General features: G+C 49.9%; 2 protein-coding genes across 5 annotated transcripts in view; one reads left to right on the top strand and one right to left on the bottom strand.

The window, feature by feature from the left end:
• TNFRSF14 (TNF receptor superfamily member 14) overlaps positions 1–5,131 on the top strand; it is a 36,268-nt gene extending 31,137 nt beyond the window's left edge. The window contains exons 5-8 of the mRNA XM_029066538.2: positions 1,004–1,094; positions 2,335–2,501; positions 3,736–3,752; positions 4,285–5,131. Of these exons, the coding sequence (XP_028922371.1) occupies positions 1,004–1,094; positions 2,335–2,501; positions 3,736–3,752; positions 4,285–4,422 (413 nt within the window). The 3' untranslated portion in view covers positions 4,423–5,131. The remainder of the gene's footprint in view (positions 1–1,003; positions 1,095–2,334; positions 2,502–3,735; positions 3,753–4,284) is intronic.
• A 5,600-nt stretch (positions 5,132–10,731) lies between these two features.
• MMEL1 (membrane metalloendopeptidase like 1) overlaps positions 10,732–16,313 on the bottom strand; it is a 65,877-nt gene continuing 60,295 nt past the window's right edge. For 3 of the 4 annotated variants that reach the window (XM_029066812.2, XM_029066810.2, XM_029066814.2), the window contains 3 exons: positions 12,871–12,966; positions 12,072–12,148; positions 10,732–11,458 (listed from right to left, as the gene is read on the bottom strand). In XM_029066812.2, coding sequence (XP_028922645.1) covers positions 11,359–11,458; positions 12,072–12,148; positions 12,871–12,966 — 273 coding nt within the window. In that variant the 3' untranslated portion in view covers positions 10,732–11,358. Of the gene's footprint in view, positions 11,459–12,071; positions 12,162–12,870; positions 12,967–16,313 lie in introns of all 4 variants that reach the window. The other variant, XM_029066813.2, reaches the window with a different exon arrangement.

Raw genomic sequence — 16,313 nt, 5'->3', positions numbered from 1 at the left:
TGACTCCTAGGCCTGTGCTCTATCCACTAAGCACCCTGTGTCTGTTAGAGCAAGATCAGATTTCTGGTCTTCTTTCTCCTGAAAAAGTGTTAAATCTGTAGTTTAACCTTCATGCCACTAAGTGGGTATGCAAATGACATCTGTGGAAGGTACACACTTAAACCGTGCCGACCGTTTTTTTTTAAATGGTATTTTTAAGTGCTTACTATGTGTCAATCAATCCTATTTATTGAACACTTTCTGTGTGCAGAGCACTGTATTAAGATCTTGGGAGTGTACAATCCAATAGAGTTGGTAGACACATTCCCTGCCTACAGTGAGCTCACAGTCTAGAAGGGAAGGACATTAATATTAATATATAAATTATGGATATGTAATTTTCTGCACCTTTTCTCTCCCGTAGGCACAGAAACTCTGAGAAGGGTCTGTGAGTGCTATGGGGCTGAGGGAGGGGTGAATGATTGAATGAATGAAGTGAGCAAATCAGGGTGACACAGAGGGGAGTGGGAAAAGAGGAAATGAGGGCTTAGGGAAGGCCTCTTGGAAGAGATTATGATAACTATGGTACTATTATTTCCTCCGACTAGAGCTGTGCCTTCAATAAGGCTTTTAAGTGGGGAGAGTAATTACCTGTCAGGTATGAAGAGGGAGGACGTTCCAGACCAGACACAGGGCATGGGCGAGAGGTCAGCAGTGAGATAGAGGAGATCGAGGTATGGTGAGTCGGTTGGTATTAGAGGAGCGAAATGTGCGAGCCACTATTCTAAGCGCTGAGGTAGATACAAGTTAATTAGGTTGGACACAGTCCCAGTTCTGCATGGGGCTCAGCCTAAGTCTGACAGAGAGCAGAAGAACTGAGGCCCAGGGAAGTTAAGTGATTTGCCTAAATTCTCAAAGCAAGCATTTGACAGAGCTGGGATTAGCACACAGATCCTCGGACTCCTAAACCCGTGCTCTTTCTTCTAGTCTCGTTGCTTCTCACTGCACCTTTTCTCTCCTTTAGGTACAGAAACCCAGAGAAGGGTCTGTGAAGACTGCCCCGCTCAAACATTCTCCCCCACCGGGATGCTGGACGTGTGTCAGCCATGGACCAAGTGAGTTGTGTGTCCACACCTCCTCTAGGCCATAAACTCATTTTGGGCAGGAAACGGGTCTGTTAGATTTTTAGATTGTACTCTCCCAAGTGCTTAGTATAGCGCTCCACACACAGTAAGCACTCAATTATTATCCCTCACCAAGGAGCATCTTTGACTCTCCCGAATCCCACTGCCTCGGTGTCTGCTTCTCATCTGTCCTGTTGGGCTGTTTTGTGAGGGAGGGGAGATGGCAGAGGCCCGAAGATTCTAGAACCGGACAAGACGGCACCCAGAGGTGAAAACACATCTCCTCATTCACTTACCTTCCCTCCAGCTCCATCAGGATGACTGCCGGGCCCGGGAATGTCAAAGGACCTGGGTTCTAATCCCCCTCTAGACTTGTTGTGGGCAGAGAATGTGTCTGTTATATTGTACTCTCCCAAGCACTTAGTAGAGTGCTCTGCACACAGTAAGCACTCAATAAATAAGATCGACTAACTGACTCTCATTGACACATGACTGGGGGCTTGTGCCAGCTGTGGAAATCAGAGTTAGTCACTCGACTCCCACCCACCCAAGGGAAGAGCTCTGGTGGCTTCCTCTGTAGGGGTCCCCAAAACTCAGGGGGTCTGAACCACGGACTCCTTTTCACAGGAGCTGGGTGTCTGTGTGGGGGGAAAAAGGGGGACACAAGCCCAGATTACCAGACAGCAGGTTTGGCCGGGGCAGGGGAACAAACCTCCGGTTTGTGCTTCCAGGCAGGCTGCTTCTTCTCCACTGGACGCTAGCTGGGACCGGGCAGTCGTGGCCGGAGCTGGGGTGGTGAACTGGGCAGGGGGGGATCTGGAGCAGCAGGAAATGGTCCCAGAGGCAGGGACTGGCATCTGGGGGTCCTGGGATCCATCCCCCGGCCCCGATGACACATCGGGTCCTCTTGGGATAACACTCCCCTGCTCCAGGCCTCCACTCACGGCCACTGAAGTCCCGAAGGGTGCCAGGGGCACATATTGAGTTGGGTACGGGGATCAGGCGCAGGCCCAAGCAGGACTGGCTGGCCAACTCTTTCCACTCTGTCCAGCTTATATCCCATCTTCTCCAACTGGCTCCTAATCGAAGGTGTTGGATCTGGGGGCCCGTGGCTTCCTAAGCACAGTCACGGACCCCATCCCCAACCTTCAGTGCCCCACGAGACACTCTTCGTCTGATCTGCCTGCCCATCCGCCCGCCCATTCTCCAGCTGTGTTTGCCCTTCCCGCAGCTGCACGGCCCTGGGTCTGGTTGAAAAACGAGCTGGCACAAGCACGTCAAATGTGGAATGTAAAAAGCACTTGGACACTCGGCTCCTCATCGGGCTGTTGGTCCCTGCCGTTTGCTTGGGGGGCGTTGTCATGGTCTTCATGTGGCACCGATGGAAAAGGAAGCAAGGTGAGCAGAGGCTGACCCACCGGATAGGCCGGAGCTCCATTCCCTCAGCCCCATAGCCCCAGGCCCTCCCTCGCCAGACCCTCTGGGGGCTGGGGGGACGTGGCCCCAAAACCTGCCCATGGCAGCTCCACCCCTACTTCCTGATGCTGCACACCTGCTCATCTGTACATCGGTTTCCATTCATTCAATTGTACTGACTGAGCACTTACTGTACTCTGCACACTTGCTCACCTGTACACTGGTGACCGCACTGTACATTTGCTCACCCGCATACCCGGCACTGGTGTCCACACTTTGCACTTGCTCATCTGCGCACCCGGTGTCCACACTGTACACTTGCTCACCTATACACCGCACGTCCACACTGTAGATCTGCTCACTTGTTCATCCAGTGTCCACACCATACACCTGTTCACCTGTACACCCGGTGTCGACACCAGCCACCGACTCTCTTGTACACTCACTGTTCACACTGTCCACCTGCTCACCTGTACACACAGTGTCCACCCTGAACACTTGCTCACCAGTACACCTACACCTGGTTTCGACACTGTACACTTGCTCGCTTGGACACCCAGTGTCCACTCTGTACATCTGTTCACTTGTACTTGCAGTTCAATCTGCTCACCTGTACACTCAGAGTCGACACTGTACTCAACTATTCACTCAGAGCCAGTGCTCTATACCTGCTCACCCAGAGTCGACGTTGTAATAGGGGAAGCAGCTTGGCTCAGTGGAAAGAACCCGGGCTAGGGAGTCAGAGGTCATGGGTTCGGATCCCGGTTCTGCCCCTTGTCAGCTATGTGACTGTGGGCAAGTCACTTAACTTCTCTGTGCCTCAGTTCCCTCATCTGTAAAACAGGGATGAAGACTGTGAGCCTCACGTGGGACAACCTGATGACCCTGTATCTACCCCAGCGCTTAGAACAGTGCTCTGCACATAGTAAGCGCTTAACAAATACCAGCATTATTATCTGTTCAGCTGCACACTCAGAGCCAAATGAGGGATTAAGACTGAGCCCGATGTGGGACAAGGACTGCAGCCAACCTGATTACCTTGTATCTACCCCAGTCCTTAGAACAGTGCCTGGCACATAGTAAGCGCTTAACTGGTACATAAAGAGGGTCAGGGAGGCTGAGTATTTGTACATTTAGGATTTACCAATAGGGGAGTCAGCAGTGGGTGAAAGTAATGTCTGTTGTGGTTTCCTAACGTGGTTTGTTTCCCTTTCAGGGGACCGCGATCCTGAGGTGAGTGCATGGGGCAGCAGGGGGAGGAAGGGGCCAGAGGCCGGGGCATAATGGATGCAGCATGGGCCTGGGAGTCAGAAGCTCATGAGTTCTAATCCCAGCTCCTCCACTTGTCTGCTGTGTGACCTTGGGCAAGTCACTTCACTTCTCTGGGCCTCAGTTACCTCATCTGTAAAATGAGGACTGAGACTTTGAGGCCCACAAGGGACAGGAACCTTCCAACCCGATTTGCTTCTGTCCACCCCAGCGCTCAGTATAGTGCCTGGCACCTAGTAAGCACTTAAACACTATCATTATTAATAATGGGGCCAGCAGCTGCTTCAAGTTCGGGTTCTGCCTGAGGGGAGGCTAAGAAACAGAAGGTTTTGCTGGGCTGAGCGCCCTTGGAAGACCAGGAGGGCAGCTCTTTGCATTCTCGTGAAATGACTTCCTTTCAGGCCAAGCTAAGTCTGTGCTGGGTTCTTTATCGGCAAGTTGGGTCCCTTCCCCCTGCGTCTGTGTCCGTAAGTGAGCCTCCTTCTGTTCATTTCAGACTCCACCCAAACAGGAGGAGGTGGATCACCTGTCAAACAATCATGGCAACGAAAACATTCCCAAGTCCGTGGAGGAGACGACCCCCTGTATGGAAGACCACAACCAGGGAGCGAGACCTTCCGGGAGCTCCACCTGAAGAAATCGATCCAGGAGGAGGGTTTCTCCAGCTCATCGTCCTGGACTCACTGGTAGCAGCGGTAGCTACCCAGCCTCGGGGGCTCCAGGCCCGACCCATTCTCCTGTGGGAACTGTTCGGGAGGGAGCCCGAGCCCACAGCTGGGTTGGCCCTGCCATGATCCGCAACACGCTGGAGGAAGTGATATCGTACCCGTCAGCTTACCTTCGGAGCACGAGACCATTCTAGCAGAAGTGGGCCTGAGAGTCAGAAGACCTGGATTCCAATGCTAGCTCTGTCACTTGCCTGCTGAGTTACTTTGAGCAAGTCACTTTATGGCTCTTACCTCTTTCCTCAACTGTATAACGGGGATTCGAGGATTCTTCCTCCTACTTAGACCGTGAGCCCTTTTGGGATCACCCCAGTGAGTGACATCTAATGACTGCCGAAGCAGCATGGCCTAGTGGATACAGCCAGGCGTAGGTCAGTCTACTCCCAGCTCTGCCACTTCTCTGCTGGGTGACCTTGGGCAAGTCATTTCACGTCTCTGGGCCTCAGTTCCCTCATCTGTAAAATGGGGATTAAGAATGTGAATTGTGTGGGGGACAGGGGCTTCTTTCCACTTATTTTGTGTCTACCCCAGCATTTAGAACAGTGCCTGGCATATAGTAAGAGCTCAAGTACCACAATTCCTATTATTAACACTGAATAATAATAACCATGAGAATAACGCAAAGCCTTCCTACAACTATCTTTTCTAGGAAGCCTTCCCTGATTAATTTCCAACATTTCCTCATATCTACCAAACAGCCATTCCTCTCCTCAACACTTAGGTGCACAAGTATATTCAATTCTACATGGAATATTGTATTCGCCAATTTTCTCCTGACCCATTTGTACTACCACCTGTTAGACTCTTGTTCTTCCTACCACTGCCACTGTTTACATATCATTTTTGTCTGGGCCCCCTTGACCTAGTAGTAGTAGAAATAAGAGTATTTATTAAGTGCTTACTGGGAGCAGACCACTGTACTAAGCTCTGGGAGAGAATGTGCAGGTAAGAATTAGACACGGTCCCTATCTCTCAGGGGGCTCACAGGGCCAAGAACACACGTCTTGCGTCTGCCGTACCCTCTCAAGCACTTTGTTTAGTACATCACCCTAAGAGTGTGAGCTCTATGGAGGACAGGGATTTTGTCCCACCTAACTTGTATTAACTCCAGCGCTTAGTACAATGCCTGGCACGTAGTAAACACTTAACAAATACACTTAAAAAAAAAAACCAGCCCCCATCAGCCACCTCCTCGATAAATCATTTTCATTGTACCCGGTGATGCCTGCTAGGGACCGACCAGGGGTGCAATGGGGGCCCTTTGGCCCCAGGGAGAATCCTTGGAGTCATCAGGAGTTGGTGCTGATGACCTGACTGTTCCAGTAGGAAGAACATAAGGAGACCCTAGGGCGGGAAGGGGACACGGCTCGGACGTAGTCACTGCCCCCCATGGAGCTAAAAGACTAAGGAGCAGGGAGAACAAGTGTGTTACCCCCATTTTACAGATGAAGAAACTGAATCATAGAGAAGTAAAGGGACTCACCCAAGGTGAGTGACTCACAAGGCAGGCAATTGGCAGAGGCAGAATCAGAACCCAACTCCTCTGACTTCCAGGCTCAAGCTCTTTCCACTAGGCCACCATGCTTCTCATCTGTAAATGGGGATCACGTTCTTTTTTAATAGCATTTGTTAAACTCTTACTATGTGTGAGTCACTGTACCAAGCACCGAGTTCTTCAAATGCCATCGAGTCATTTCCCACTGCGCGACTCCATCGACACACCCTCTTCAGACATCCTATCTTTTCCATCTTCTGTATCCACAGAATTTTCTTGTTAAAAAAATGGAAGTGTTTTACCATCCCCTTCTTCTGTGCAGTAAAAGACTTGAGGCTCTGCTGTTGTCTTTGATCAACGTTTGATCACTCGATTGTCCGCCTTTGACTCTTTCTCATGCCGCTGCTGCCCAGCACAGGTGAATAGACTGTCTGACATTTCAGCTTAGACCTTTCCATTATGGGTAGCCCCATAAGGCAGAGACTTAAGCTTCATTATGATACACAAACTCTCCTGCCATGCTAAGGCGTCGATTCTTAGGAGAGAAGAGCGTTGAGGAAGATCTAAAATAATTGGATTGGACAGAGTCCACTTGGAGCTCGCAATAATAATAATAATAATAATAATGTTGGTATTTGTTAAGCGCTTACTATGTGCCGAGCACTGTTCTAAGCGCTGGGGTAGACATAGGGGAATCAGGTTGTCCCACGTGGGGCTCACAATCTTAATCCCCATTTTACAGATGAGGGAACTGAGGCACAGAGAAGTTAAGTGACTTGCCCACAGTCACACAGCCGACAAGTGGCAGAGCTGGGATTCGAACTCATGAGCCCTGACTCCAAAGCCCGTGCTCTTTCCACTGAGCCATGCTGCTTCTCCATTCCCCATTCAATCCCCATTCTACAGATGAGTTAACCGAGGCACAGGGAAGTTTAGTGACTTGCCCCAAGTCACACGGCAAACAAGTGGTGGAGGCAGAATTAGAATCCAGATCCTCTTCCTCCCAATCAAGTGCTCTTTCCACTAGGCCATGCTATTTCCATCTACTTCTCGCTCAGACTGAGCCCCCCATCCCAGTGCTTCACACAGTGCTTAGCACATAATAAGCACTTACCAGATCCTGATCACAATTGAATTATTGTGTCAGTTTCCTCACTGGCCTCCCAGCCTACAGTTTCTCCCCAGTCCAGTCCCTAGTTAAAAGCAGTGTAGCCTAGAGAAAAGAATGCTGGTTTGGGAGTCAGGACACCTGGGTTCTTCTCTCTGCTTTGCCATTGGCCTGCTGGGTGACCTTGGATAGATCATTTAACTTTTCTGGGCCTCGGTTTCCTCATCTGTAAGTGGCAATGAAATACCTGGTCTTCTCCCTTCTTAGACTGTGAGACCTCCCCTATCCCTACCCCACATGTTGGATAGGGACTGTATCTACTCTGATAATAATAATTATGGTATTTAAGTGCTTACTATGTGCCAAACACTGATCTAAGCACTAGGAGAGATACAAGGTAATCAGGTTGTTCCATTTGGAGCCCACAGTCTTAATCCCCATTTTATAGGTGAGGTAACCGAGGCACAGAGAAGTTAAGTGACTTGCCCAAGGTCACTCAGCAGACAAGTGGCAGAGCCGGGATTAGAACCCACGTCCTCTGACTCCCAAGTCCATGCTTTTGCCACTAAGACACGCTGATGACCTTGTATCTATCCCAGTGCTTAATAAATGCCATTTTTATTATAAATGCCCTCCCCTAGGTGAACATGGACGTGAAGAAGCAGCATGGTTTAGTGGCTAGAGCACAGGCCTGGGAGTCAGAAAGACCTGGGTTCTAATTCTGGCTTCGCCCATATCTGCTGTGTGACCTTGGGCAAGTCACTTAACCTCTCTGTGCCTCAGTTCTCTCATCTGTAAAATGGAGATAATAATAATTATGGCATTTGTTAAGCATCTACTATCTGCCAAGCCCTGTAAGAGTGTGAGCCCCATGTGGGACAGGGACCGTTCCAACCTGATTAACTTGTATCTACCCCAGTGCTTACAACAGTGCTTGGCACGTAGTTAATGCTTAACTTGTTTACTCTGTGATTTTAGGCAAGTCACTTCACTTCTCTGTGCCTCAGTTCCCTCACCTCTAAGCTGGGGATTGAGACTGAGAGCCCCACATGTGACAGGGACTGGGTCCAACCTGATTTGCTTGAATCCACCCCAGTGCTTAGTACAGTGCCTGGCACATAATGAACACTTAAATACCAGAATTTTCATTATTATTTACAAGTGCACTTGTCTACTGGGTGACCTTGGGCAAGATACTTAACTTCTCTAGGCCTCAGTTACCTCAGCTGTAAAATAGGGGTTAAAGCTGTGAGTTCCATGTGGGACATGGTCTATGCCCACCCTAATTAACTTGTATCTACCCCTGACTTAAAATGGTGCCTGGCACATAGTAAGCATTTAACAAATACCTACCCTCCCCTTCCCCACCTCCCCCACACATATATTCTGCCCATTCCCAGCCTCTGCAGGGTTTGGGATTGGTGGTAATGGCCACTTACACCTGAGTCAGTTTGGGCAGGGAATGCATCTGTTTATTGTTGTATTGTACCCTCCCAAGTGCTTAGTATAGTGCTCTGCACACAGTGAGCTCTCAATAAATATGATTGAATGAACAAATGAATATTTCTATATTTCCACCAGCCCTTTCAAGGACTCAGATCCCCGGGCTGGGCTCCAACTAGATTCCCTAATCAGCTTGGGTCCAGCAGCTGATCGCTATGTGTCAGTTTATTGTTATATTGTCCTCTCCCAAATGCTTGGTACAGTGCTGTGCACACAGTAAGTGCTCGATAAATACCACTAGAGACTAGACTAGACTAGAAATCTCCCTACAACCCACTCCCCTCCACCACCAACCCCAGAATTGCTATAATGTAATTATTGGACAACTCCTCAGGAGAAAAATTATTGTATGGGTCTGTTCACCTTCAGCATCATCCACGGTATTTAGTAGGTACCTACCGGGTGCCCATTGTGTGCAGAATGCTGTAATGGATAAATGCTGTAATGGCTACCTGTTGTGTGCAGGGCCCTGTCCTAGTCATTTGGGAACAAGCAAGCAAAGAATAAGGCAGATATCTGCCCTTGAGGAGTTAATGGACTAATCCAGGAAGCTGCCAACTGGAGTTTGGCAAAGGCAGAAAACTCTTCACTTTCCAAATAGATGATTCTTCTCTGGAAGCAGGAAATCCCTCAGGAGATTTCCCCAATTCTGGGAACTCTGATTACTTTAGTTAATTGGTTCAGTTAGTGGAAGTACCTGGCAGACCTCCCCACCCTCCACACCCCACTCCCTGGTTTCCTGGATCCTCACAAAACCCTCTTCCTGCAGTCCCCAGGTTCTCGAAGACATGCTTTCTCCCCCCTTTCATTCATTCATTCAATAGTATTTATTGAGCACTTACTATGTGCAGAGCACTGTACTAAGCGCTTGGGATGAACAAGTGGGCAACAGATAGAGACAGTCCCTGCCGTTTGACGGGCTTACAGTCTAATCGGGGGAGACGGACAGACAAGAACGATGGCAATAAACAGCGTCAAGGGGAAGAACATCTCGTAAAAACAATGGCAACTAAATAGAATCAAGGCGATGTACAATTCATTAACAAAATAAATAGGGTAACGAAAATATATTCAGTTGAGCGGACGAGTACAGTGCTGTGGGGATGGGAAGGGAGAGGTGGAGGAGCAGAGGGAAAAGGGGAAAATGAGGCTTTAGCTGCGGAGAGGTAAAGGGGGGATGGCAGAGGGAGTAGAGGGGGAAGAGGAGCTCAGTCTGGGAACGCCTCTTGGAGGAGGTGATTTTTAAGTAGGGTTTTGAAGAGGGAAAGAGAATCAGTTTGGCGGAGGTGAGGAGGGAGGGCGTTCCGGGACCGCGGGAGGACGTGACCCGGGGGTCGACGGCGGGATAGGCGAGACCGAGGGACGGTGAGGAGGTGGGCGGCAGAGGAGCGGAGCGTGCGGGGTGGGCGGTAGAAAGAGAGAAGGGAGGAGAGGTAGGAAGGGGCGAGGTGATGGAGAGCCTCGAAGCCTAGAGTGAGGAGTTTTTGTTTGGAGCGGAGGTCGATAGGCAACCACTGGAGTTGTTTAAGAAGGGGAGTGACATGCCCAGATCGTTTCTGCGGGAAGATGAGCCGGGCAGCGGAGTGAAGAATAGACCGGAGCGGGGCGAGAGAGGAGGAAGGGAGGTCAGAGAGAAGGCTGACACAGTAGTCTAGCCGGGATATAACAAGAGCCCGTAGCAGTAAGGTAGCCATTTGGGTGGAGAGGAAAGGGCGGATCTTGGCGATATTGCCCTGGGGCCTACAGACCCCCACTCCTTTTCCTTTTATTTATCCATTCAATCATATATTTATTGAGTTCTTACAATGTGCAGAGCACTGGGACTAAGTGCTTGGGAGAGTCCAATATAACAGTAAACAGGCACATTCCCTACCCATTACGAGCTCACAGTCCAGGGGATGACTGCTCTCCAGGACTTCGTGGACCCGCCCTGTTTCTTGGGGCCTTGCAGTCCCCCTCTCACTCTGTTCCCTAAAACTCTGTAAAATCCCTTCTCTCCCCACTCCCACCCCACCCCCGTGTTCCCCGGGGTCTCATACATCACCTCCCCCACACCTCACCCACCACCCCTAACAGCATTCCAGGGCAGAGAAGTGACTCCAGGCCGGAAAAGCCATACCTCTTTCCCATTTTACTTAGCTTCCATCAGCAGTAGTCTCTCTGATAGTCACAGGATACACCGGAAAAAAGGTGGGGGTGTGGAAGGGCCAGATTTCTCCGGCCGAAGCAGAGCCGCCTGTGGGCTGGGAGCACAGTGGGGGCAGGGGGCAGGCCAGCAGAGCGACGTTGGGCACAGAAGAGCGAGCTCCATGGGAAATGAAGTCTTGGAACATTCAGCCACAGTGGAAAATCAGTCAATGTGGTGCAGATCAAGGCTGGGGTGGGGAGGCCCGGAGCCTCTCGTAGAGGACACTACAGTTGTCCAAGCCCCCGTCAAAGGCCCTGTTGAACACCGGCTCCTCCTGTCCTCATGGCCTGGCAGCAGTGGTGCTGGAGTAAAATCTGGGGGTCCTGGGCCACCGCCCCACCCCAGGATGTTCACAGTCTCTCTGAACATCTCTCTGTGCTGCTCAACGGGATCCGGTCCGGCCTGGCCGCTTCTAGAGTCAAGGTTCTGGGGTACCCTCTCCCCAAGGGGAAGGAGCAAAGTTGAATGTCTCAAGTTCTCTTGAGGGCTTGGATCCCGGAGCAGCAGGGGTTGGAGCCGGGCTGGTACGTCTGGGCCACGGTGCTCTGTGGTTACCAGATTCGGCATTTCTCTGGGGGGTGCATGACTGTGCCCTTTGGACAGTGGAAGGCATCTGAGAAAGCCTCAAAGTTCTGCAAGGATCCAACCACTCTGTGCAGCACAAAATGGGTTGCGGGGCACAGGGCCGGGGAGGGAAGCAGGAAACACCGGGGGGTGGTTACAAAGGGTTCTGCGAGGTGGGTTCAGAGGTGGGGGAAGGGAAAAGTGACAGGAGACTCAGGTGGACCTCACCTTGGTGGGAGTCAGTCTTGGAGATTTTGCTGCCAAGATTGCCTCACTCCTATCCCCACTCTGGAGACTCGATCCTGCCACCCCCAAGACTAGGCTCCTTCCTCCCCTGGCCCTGCCCTGATGAAGCTATCATTCTCCCCAAAACAGGATGGGACCAAACTGCAGCAAGAGCAATTTAGGTTAGACATAAAGGAGAACTGCTGCCCTACCAGGCCCCGGGCCAGCAATGGGATGATGCAGTCTACTGTCTGGGGTGGAACTAGGTGTGAGTTTGCTCAGAGGAAGGGGGCTGGATGACATGACTTCTGGCAGTACCTGCCAACTTCAGCACCCAGATATCCAAACTCCTTTTCTGTTAAAATCAGTCCCCACTAAAAGGGGTATGTGGGCAGCCTCTTTTCACCAAATCTCTCTGGATCCTCCCCCACTGCCTCTGGTAAAAGGCAGGAGGTGACATTGTCTGGACACTTACCTGTATTTGAGGGGGCTGTGGACATCCGTCTTTATGGACTGGATGGCATATTCCGGCCTGTAAGAGCCGCACCAGACCTGGGGGCGAGGTCTGAAGATTCACATAGGGTGGGAGGTGGAGGGAGGGGGGAGGGGTCACCCTCACTTGGCTAGGATTGGGGTTGATCTGGCCAGTAGGGTGGCAGCCAGATCTGGGGATCGTGGGAAGCCTTCTCCGCCCTCCCTTGCCCACCTGCCTCCCTCACACCATCACAGATGCCCTAGAGAAAACCTGGCTCCTGCCCTGGACCCTGAATTGGCTAGTGGAGAGGGCTCTACCACAGGGCTGGGGAACTTTCCCCTTCAGGACCTGATTAACTTGCTTTCAGTCAGGTTGGAAACCCTGGGAGAGTGATAGAGGTCACGGGGGTGGGAGGGAAAACTAGAGTGAGTGACCAATCCAGAGTGAGAGAGCAAGAGAACAAGAGAGCATGTCTGTGTATATCTTTGGACTTGGAGCCCCCATCAAGCCTGGAGGACAAAGACTCTGTCTTGTCCTCCCTCGATCCCTGCCCATGTCCTCCAGCTTCCACAACAGCGTGTGTGTGGGTATGTGTCATCAGCTGGTCAGCCCCTCAAGAGCAAAGGTAGTGTCTCTTCCTCATCCCCCCGTCTCCCAGAACTGGTCCCACCAGAGCTAGAGTTCAGCACAGACTCTCTCCTCAGACGAAGGAGCAGGGGCGGGAAGGCTCAGAGGGGCACTGGTGGGTGGCTGGGGGGGAGGAGTCTTCCCCATGAAACCGGGGCCGGAGGGTCCCTACCTGGGCAAAGTTGAGGAAGAAAAGCTGTTTATGCGTCAGGTTGAGGCCCGGTAGCCTGGGCTCCTCCCCTTCTCGCTCCAGCCATTTCAGGTAAGCCTGCAGGGCACAGGACAGGGGCTGCTGGGCTTTCTCACATGTCAACAGACCACTCAATAAGTTCTCTGTAGTCAGTGACTAAATGCTTGGAAGCTTACACTAGAGATAGTAGTAGTACTAGAGACTGAGCCCCCCCTTTTCCCTCTTCTCCCCCTCCCCCCCACCCTCTGCTCTTCCCCCTTCCCCTCTGCACTGTGCTCATTTGTTTATATTATTCATTACCCAATTAATTTTGTTAATGAGGTGTATATCTCCTTGATTCTATTTATCTTGATGATGTTGTCTGGTTTTGCTCTGTTCTGTTTGGCTTTGCTGTCTGTCTCCCCTGTTTAGGCTATGGGCCCGTCATTGGGCAGGGATGGTCTTTATCTGTTGCCGAATTGTCCATTCCAAATGCTTAGTACAGTGCTCTGCACGTAGTAAGCATTCAATAAATACAAATGAATGAATGAATAGTAGTTCTAGTTGCCCATCCACCTCTTCATTCAAAAGAAACTCCTCACCATTGGCTTTAAAGCACTCAATCCCCTTGCCCCCTCCTACCTCACCTCACTGCTCTACTACAACCCAGCCCGCACACTTCACTCCTCTCCTCTAATACTAATCTGCTCACTGCAGCTTGATCTTGTCTATCTTGCTGCCAATTTCTCACCCACCACCTGCCTCTGGTCTGGAACACTCTCCCACTTCATATCCGACAGACAATTCCGCTCCCAAATTTCAAGGCCTTATTGAAGGCACATCTCCAAGAGGCCTTCCCTGACTAAACCCTCCTTTCCTCTCTCCCACTCCCCTCTATATCTCCTTGACTCGCTCTCTTTATTCATCCTCAGCACTTACAATAATAATAATAATAATAGTATTTGTTAAGCCCTTACTATGTGCAAAGCACTGTTCTAAGCGTTGGGGGGATACAAGGTGATCAGGTTGTCCCACATGGGGCTCCCAGTCTTCATCCTCATTTTACATATGAGGTAACTGAAGCACAGAGAAGCCAAGTGACTTTCCCAGACTCACACAGCTGACAAGTGGTGGAGTCGGGGTTAGAACCCATGACCTCTGACTCCCAAGCCCAGGCTCTTATCACGGAGCCACGCTACTTCTACACTTCCGTACATAGCTGTAGCTTATTTATTTACATTCATTCATTCAATAGTATTTATTGAGCGCTTACGATGTGCAGAGCACTGTATTAAGTTCTTGGAATGTACAATTTGGCAACAAATTATATTGTCTGTCTCCCCCTCTGGACTGTAAACTTGTTGTAGGTAGGGAAAGTGTCATACTGTACTACGCTGAGTGCTTAATACAGTGTTCTGCCCACAGTAAGTACTCAATAAATACAAGCGACTGACTGACTAGTAGAAGAAGTAATATTAGCAGTAGTAGTGGTAGCTGAGCATCCAGTTGGTGCAGGGCAGTGTACCAGACACTTGGGAAACACAAAGAGGGAAGGAACACATACTCTGTTCACAAGGAACTTATCCTCTGGGTCCTCCACTTGCCTGGATCCAGTCAAGTGGATCAAATGATCCAGACAGCAGTATGTTATTTGTTAAGCGCTTACTATGTGCCAAGCACTGTTCTAAGCTCTGGGGTAGATACAAGGTAATCAGGTTGTCCCAGGTGGGGCTCACAGTCTTAATCCCCATTTTACAGATGAGGGAACTGAGGCCCAGAGAAGTGAAGTGACTTGCCCAAGATCACACAGCAGAAAAGTGGCAAAGCGGGGACTAGAACCCATGACCTTTGAGCTCCCAGGTCCACTTGACTGGAACTTGACTTGACTAGAAGGCAGGGATTAATCAATCAATCAATGGTATTAATTGAGCACTTATGTACAGACCACTGTACTCAGCACTTGGGAGAGAACAATATCACATTCTCCCAAGGGTTTAGTGCAGAGTTAAGCACAGAATAGGCACTTAATAAATACTATGGACTAATTAATTGATCGATGATGATGATGGTATTTCTTCAGGGCTTACTATGTGCCAAGCACTGTTCTAAGCGCTGGGGTAGATAAAAGGTTATCAGATTGTCCCACAAGGGGCTCACAGTCTTAATCCCCATCTTACAGATGAGTTAAATGAGGCACAGAGAAGTTAAGTGACTTGCCCAAAGTCACACACAGTTGACAAGTAGCAGAGCCAGAATTCAAACCCCAGACTTTTGACTCCTAAGCTCATGCTCTTTTCACTAAGCCACAATGCTTCTCTTGATTGATTGACTGAATGGAGGAGACAATAAGATAATTTACCAACAGGAAGAATAGTAAACTGAATGAATTGAATTGAATGAATACTATAATTTGTAAAATGATGTGTTCAAAGGGGCAAGAAGAAGTTCTGAGCGTGAAAGTTCCAAGATAATAGTAATAATGGTATTTGTTCAGTGCTTACTGTGCATCAAGCACCGTTAAAGTTGATCAGTTTGGACACAGTACCTGTCCCACATGAGGCTCACAGTCTAAGTAGGAGAAAGAACAGAATTTAATCCTCACACTATAGATAGGAAACTGAGGCACAGAGAAGTGAAGTGATTTGCCCAAGGTCACATAGCAGGCAACTGACAGCTGGGATTAGATCCGTACCTCTGGCTCCAAGGTCTGTGCTCTTTCGTTAGCTTCCCTGACACTGTCTTCTCCTGATTCTCCTCCTATCTCTCTGGTCGTTCATTCTCAGTGTCTTTTTTCGGGCTCCTCCTCTCTCTCCCACCCCCTAACTCTGGAGGTCTCCCTAGCTTCAGGACTGAGTCCCCTTCTATTCTCCATCTATACCCACTTTCTTGCAGAACTCAAATCACTTTCATGGTTTCAACTACCACTTCTATGCAGGTGACCCTCAAATCTACATCTCCAGTCCTGATCTCTCTCCCTCTCTGCAGTCTCACATTTCCTCCTGCCTTCAAGACTGCTCTACTTGGATGTCCTGCTGTCACCTCAAACTTAATATGTTTAAAACAAACTCCTTCACACCCAAACCCTGTCCTCCCCTAACTTTCCCATCACTGAAGAAAGCACCATCATCCTTTCGGTTGCACAAGCCCATAACCTTGGCATTATCCTTGACTCTTCTCTCTCATTCGATCGATATATTCAGTCCATCACTAAATCCTGTCAGCTCCACCTTCACAATTTTGCTAAAATCCACCCTTTCCTCTCCATCCAAACTATCACTTTAATCCAATTTCTCACCCTATCCAGTTTTAATTACTGTATCAGCCTCCTTGCTGATCTCCCTGCCTCCTTTGTCTCTCCGCTCCCGTCCATGGTGTAGTGGATAGAGCATGGGCCTAAGAGTCCGCAGGCCATGGGTTCTAATCCCGGCTCTGCCACCTGTGTGCTT

This window comes from Ornithorhynchus anatinus, chromosome 5 (assembly GCF_004115215.2).
Source record: "Ornithorhynchus anatinus isolate Pmale09 chromosome 5, mOrnAna1.pri.v4, whole genome shotgun sequence".
Lineage (NCBI taxonomy): Eukaryota > Metazoa > Chordata > Mammalia > Monotremata > Ornithorhynchidae > Ornithorhynchus > Ornithorhynchus anatinus.
The sequence above is the reverse complement of the archived record's forward strand: the minus strand, read 5'-3'. Positions and strand labels throughout refer to the sequence as shown.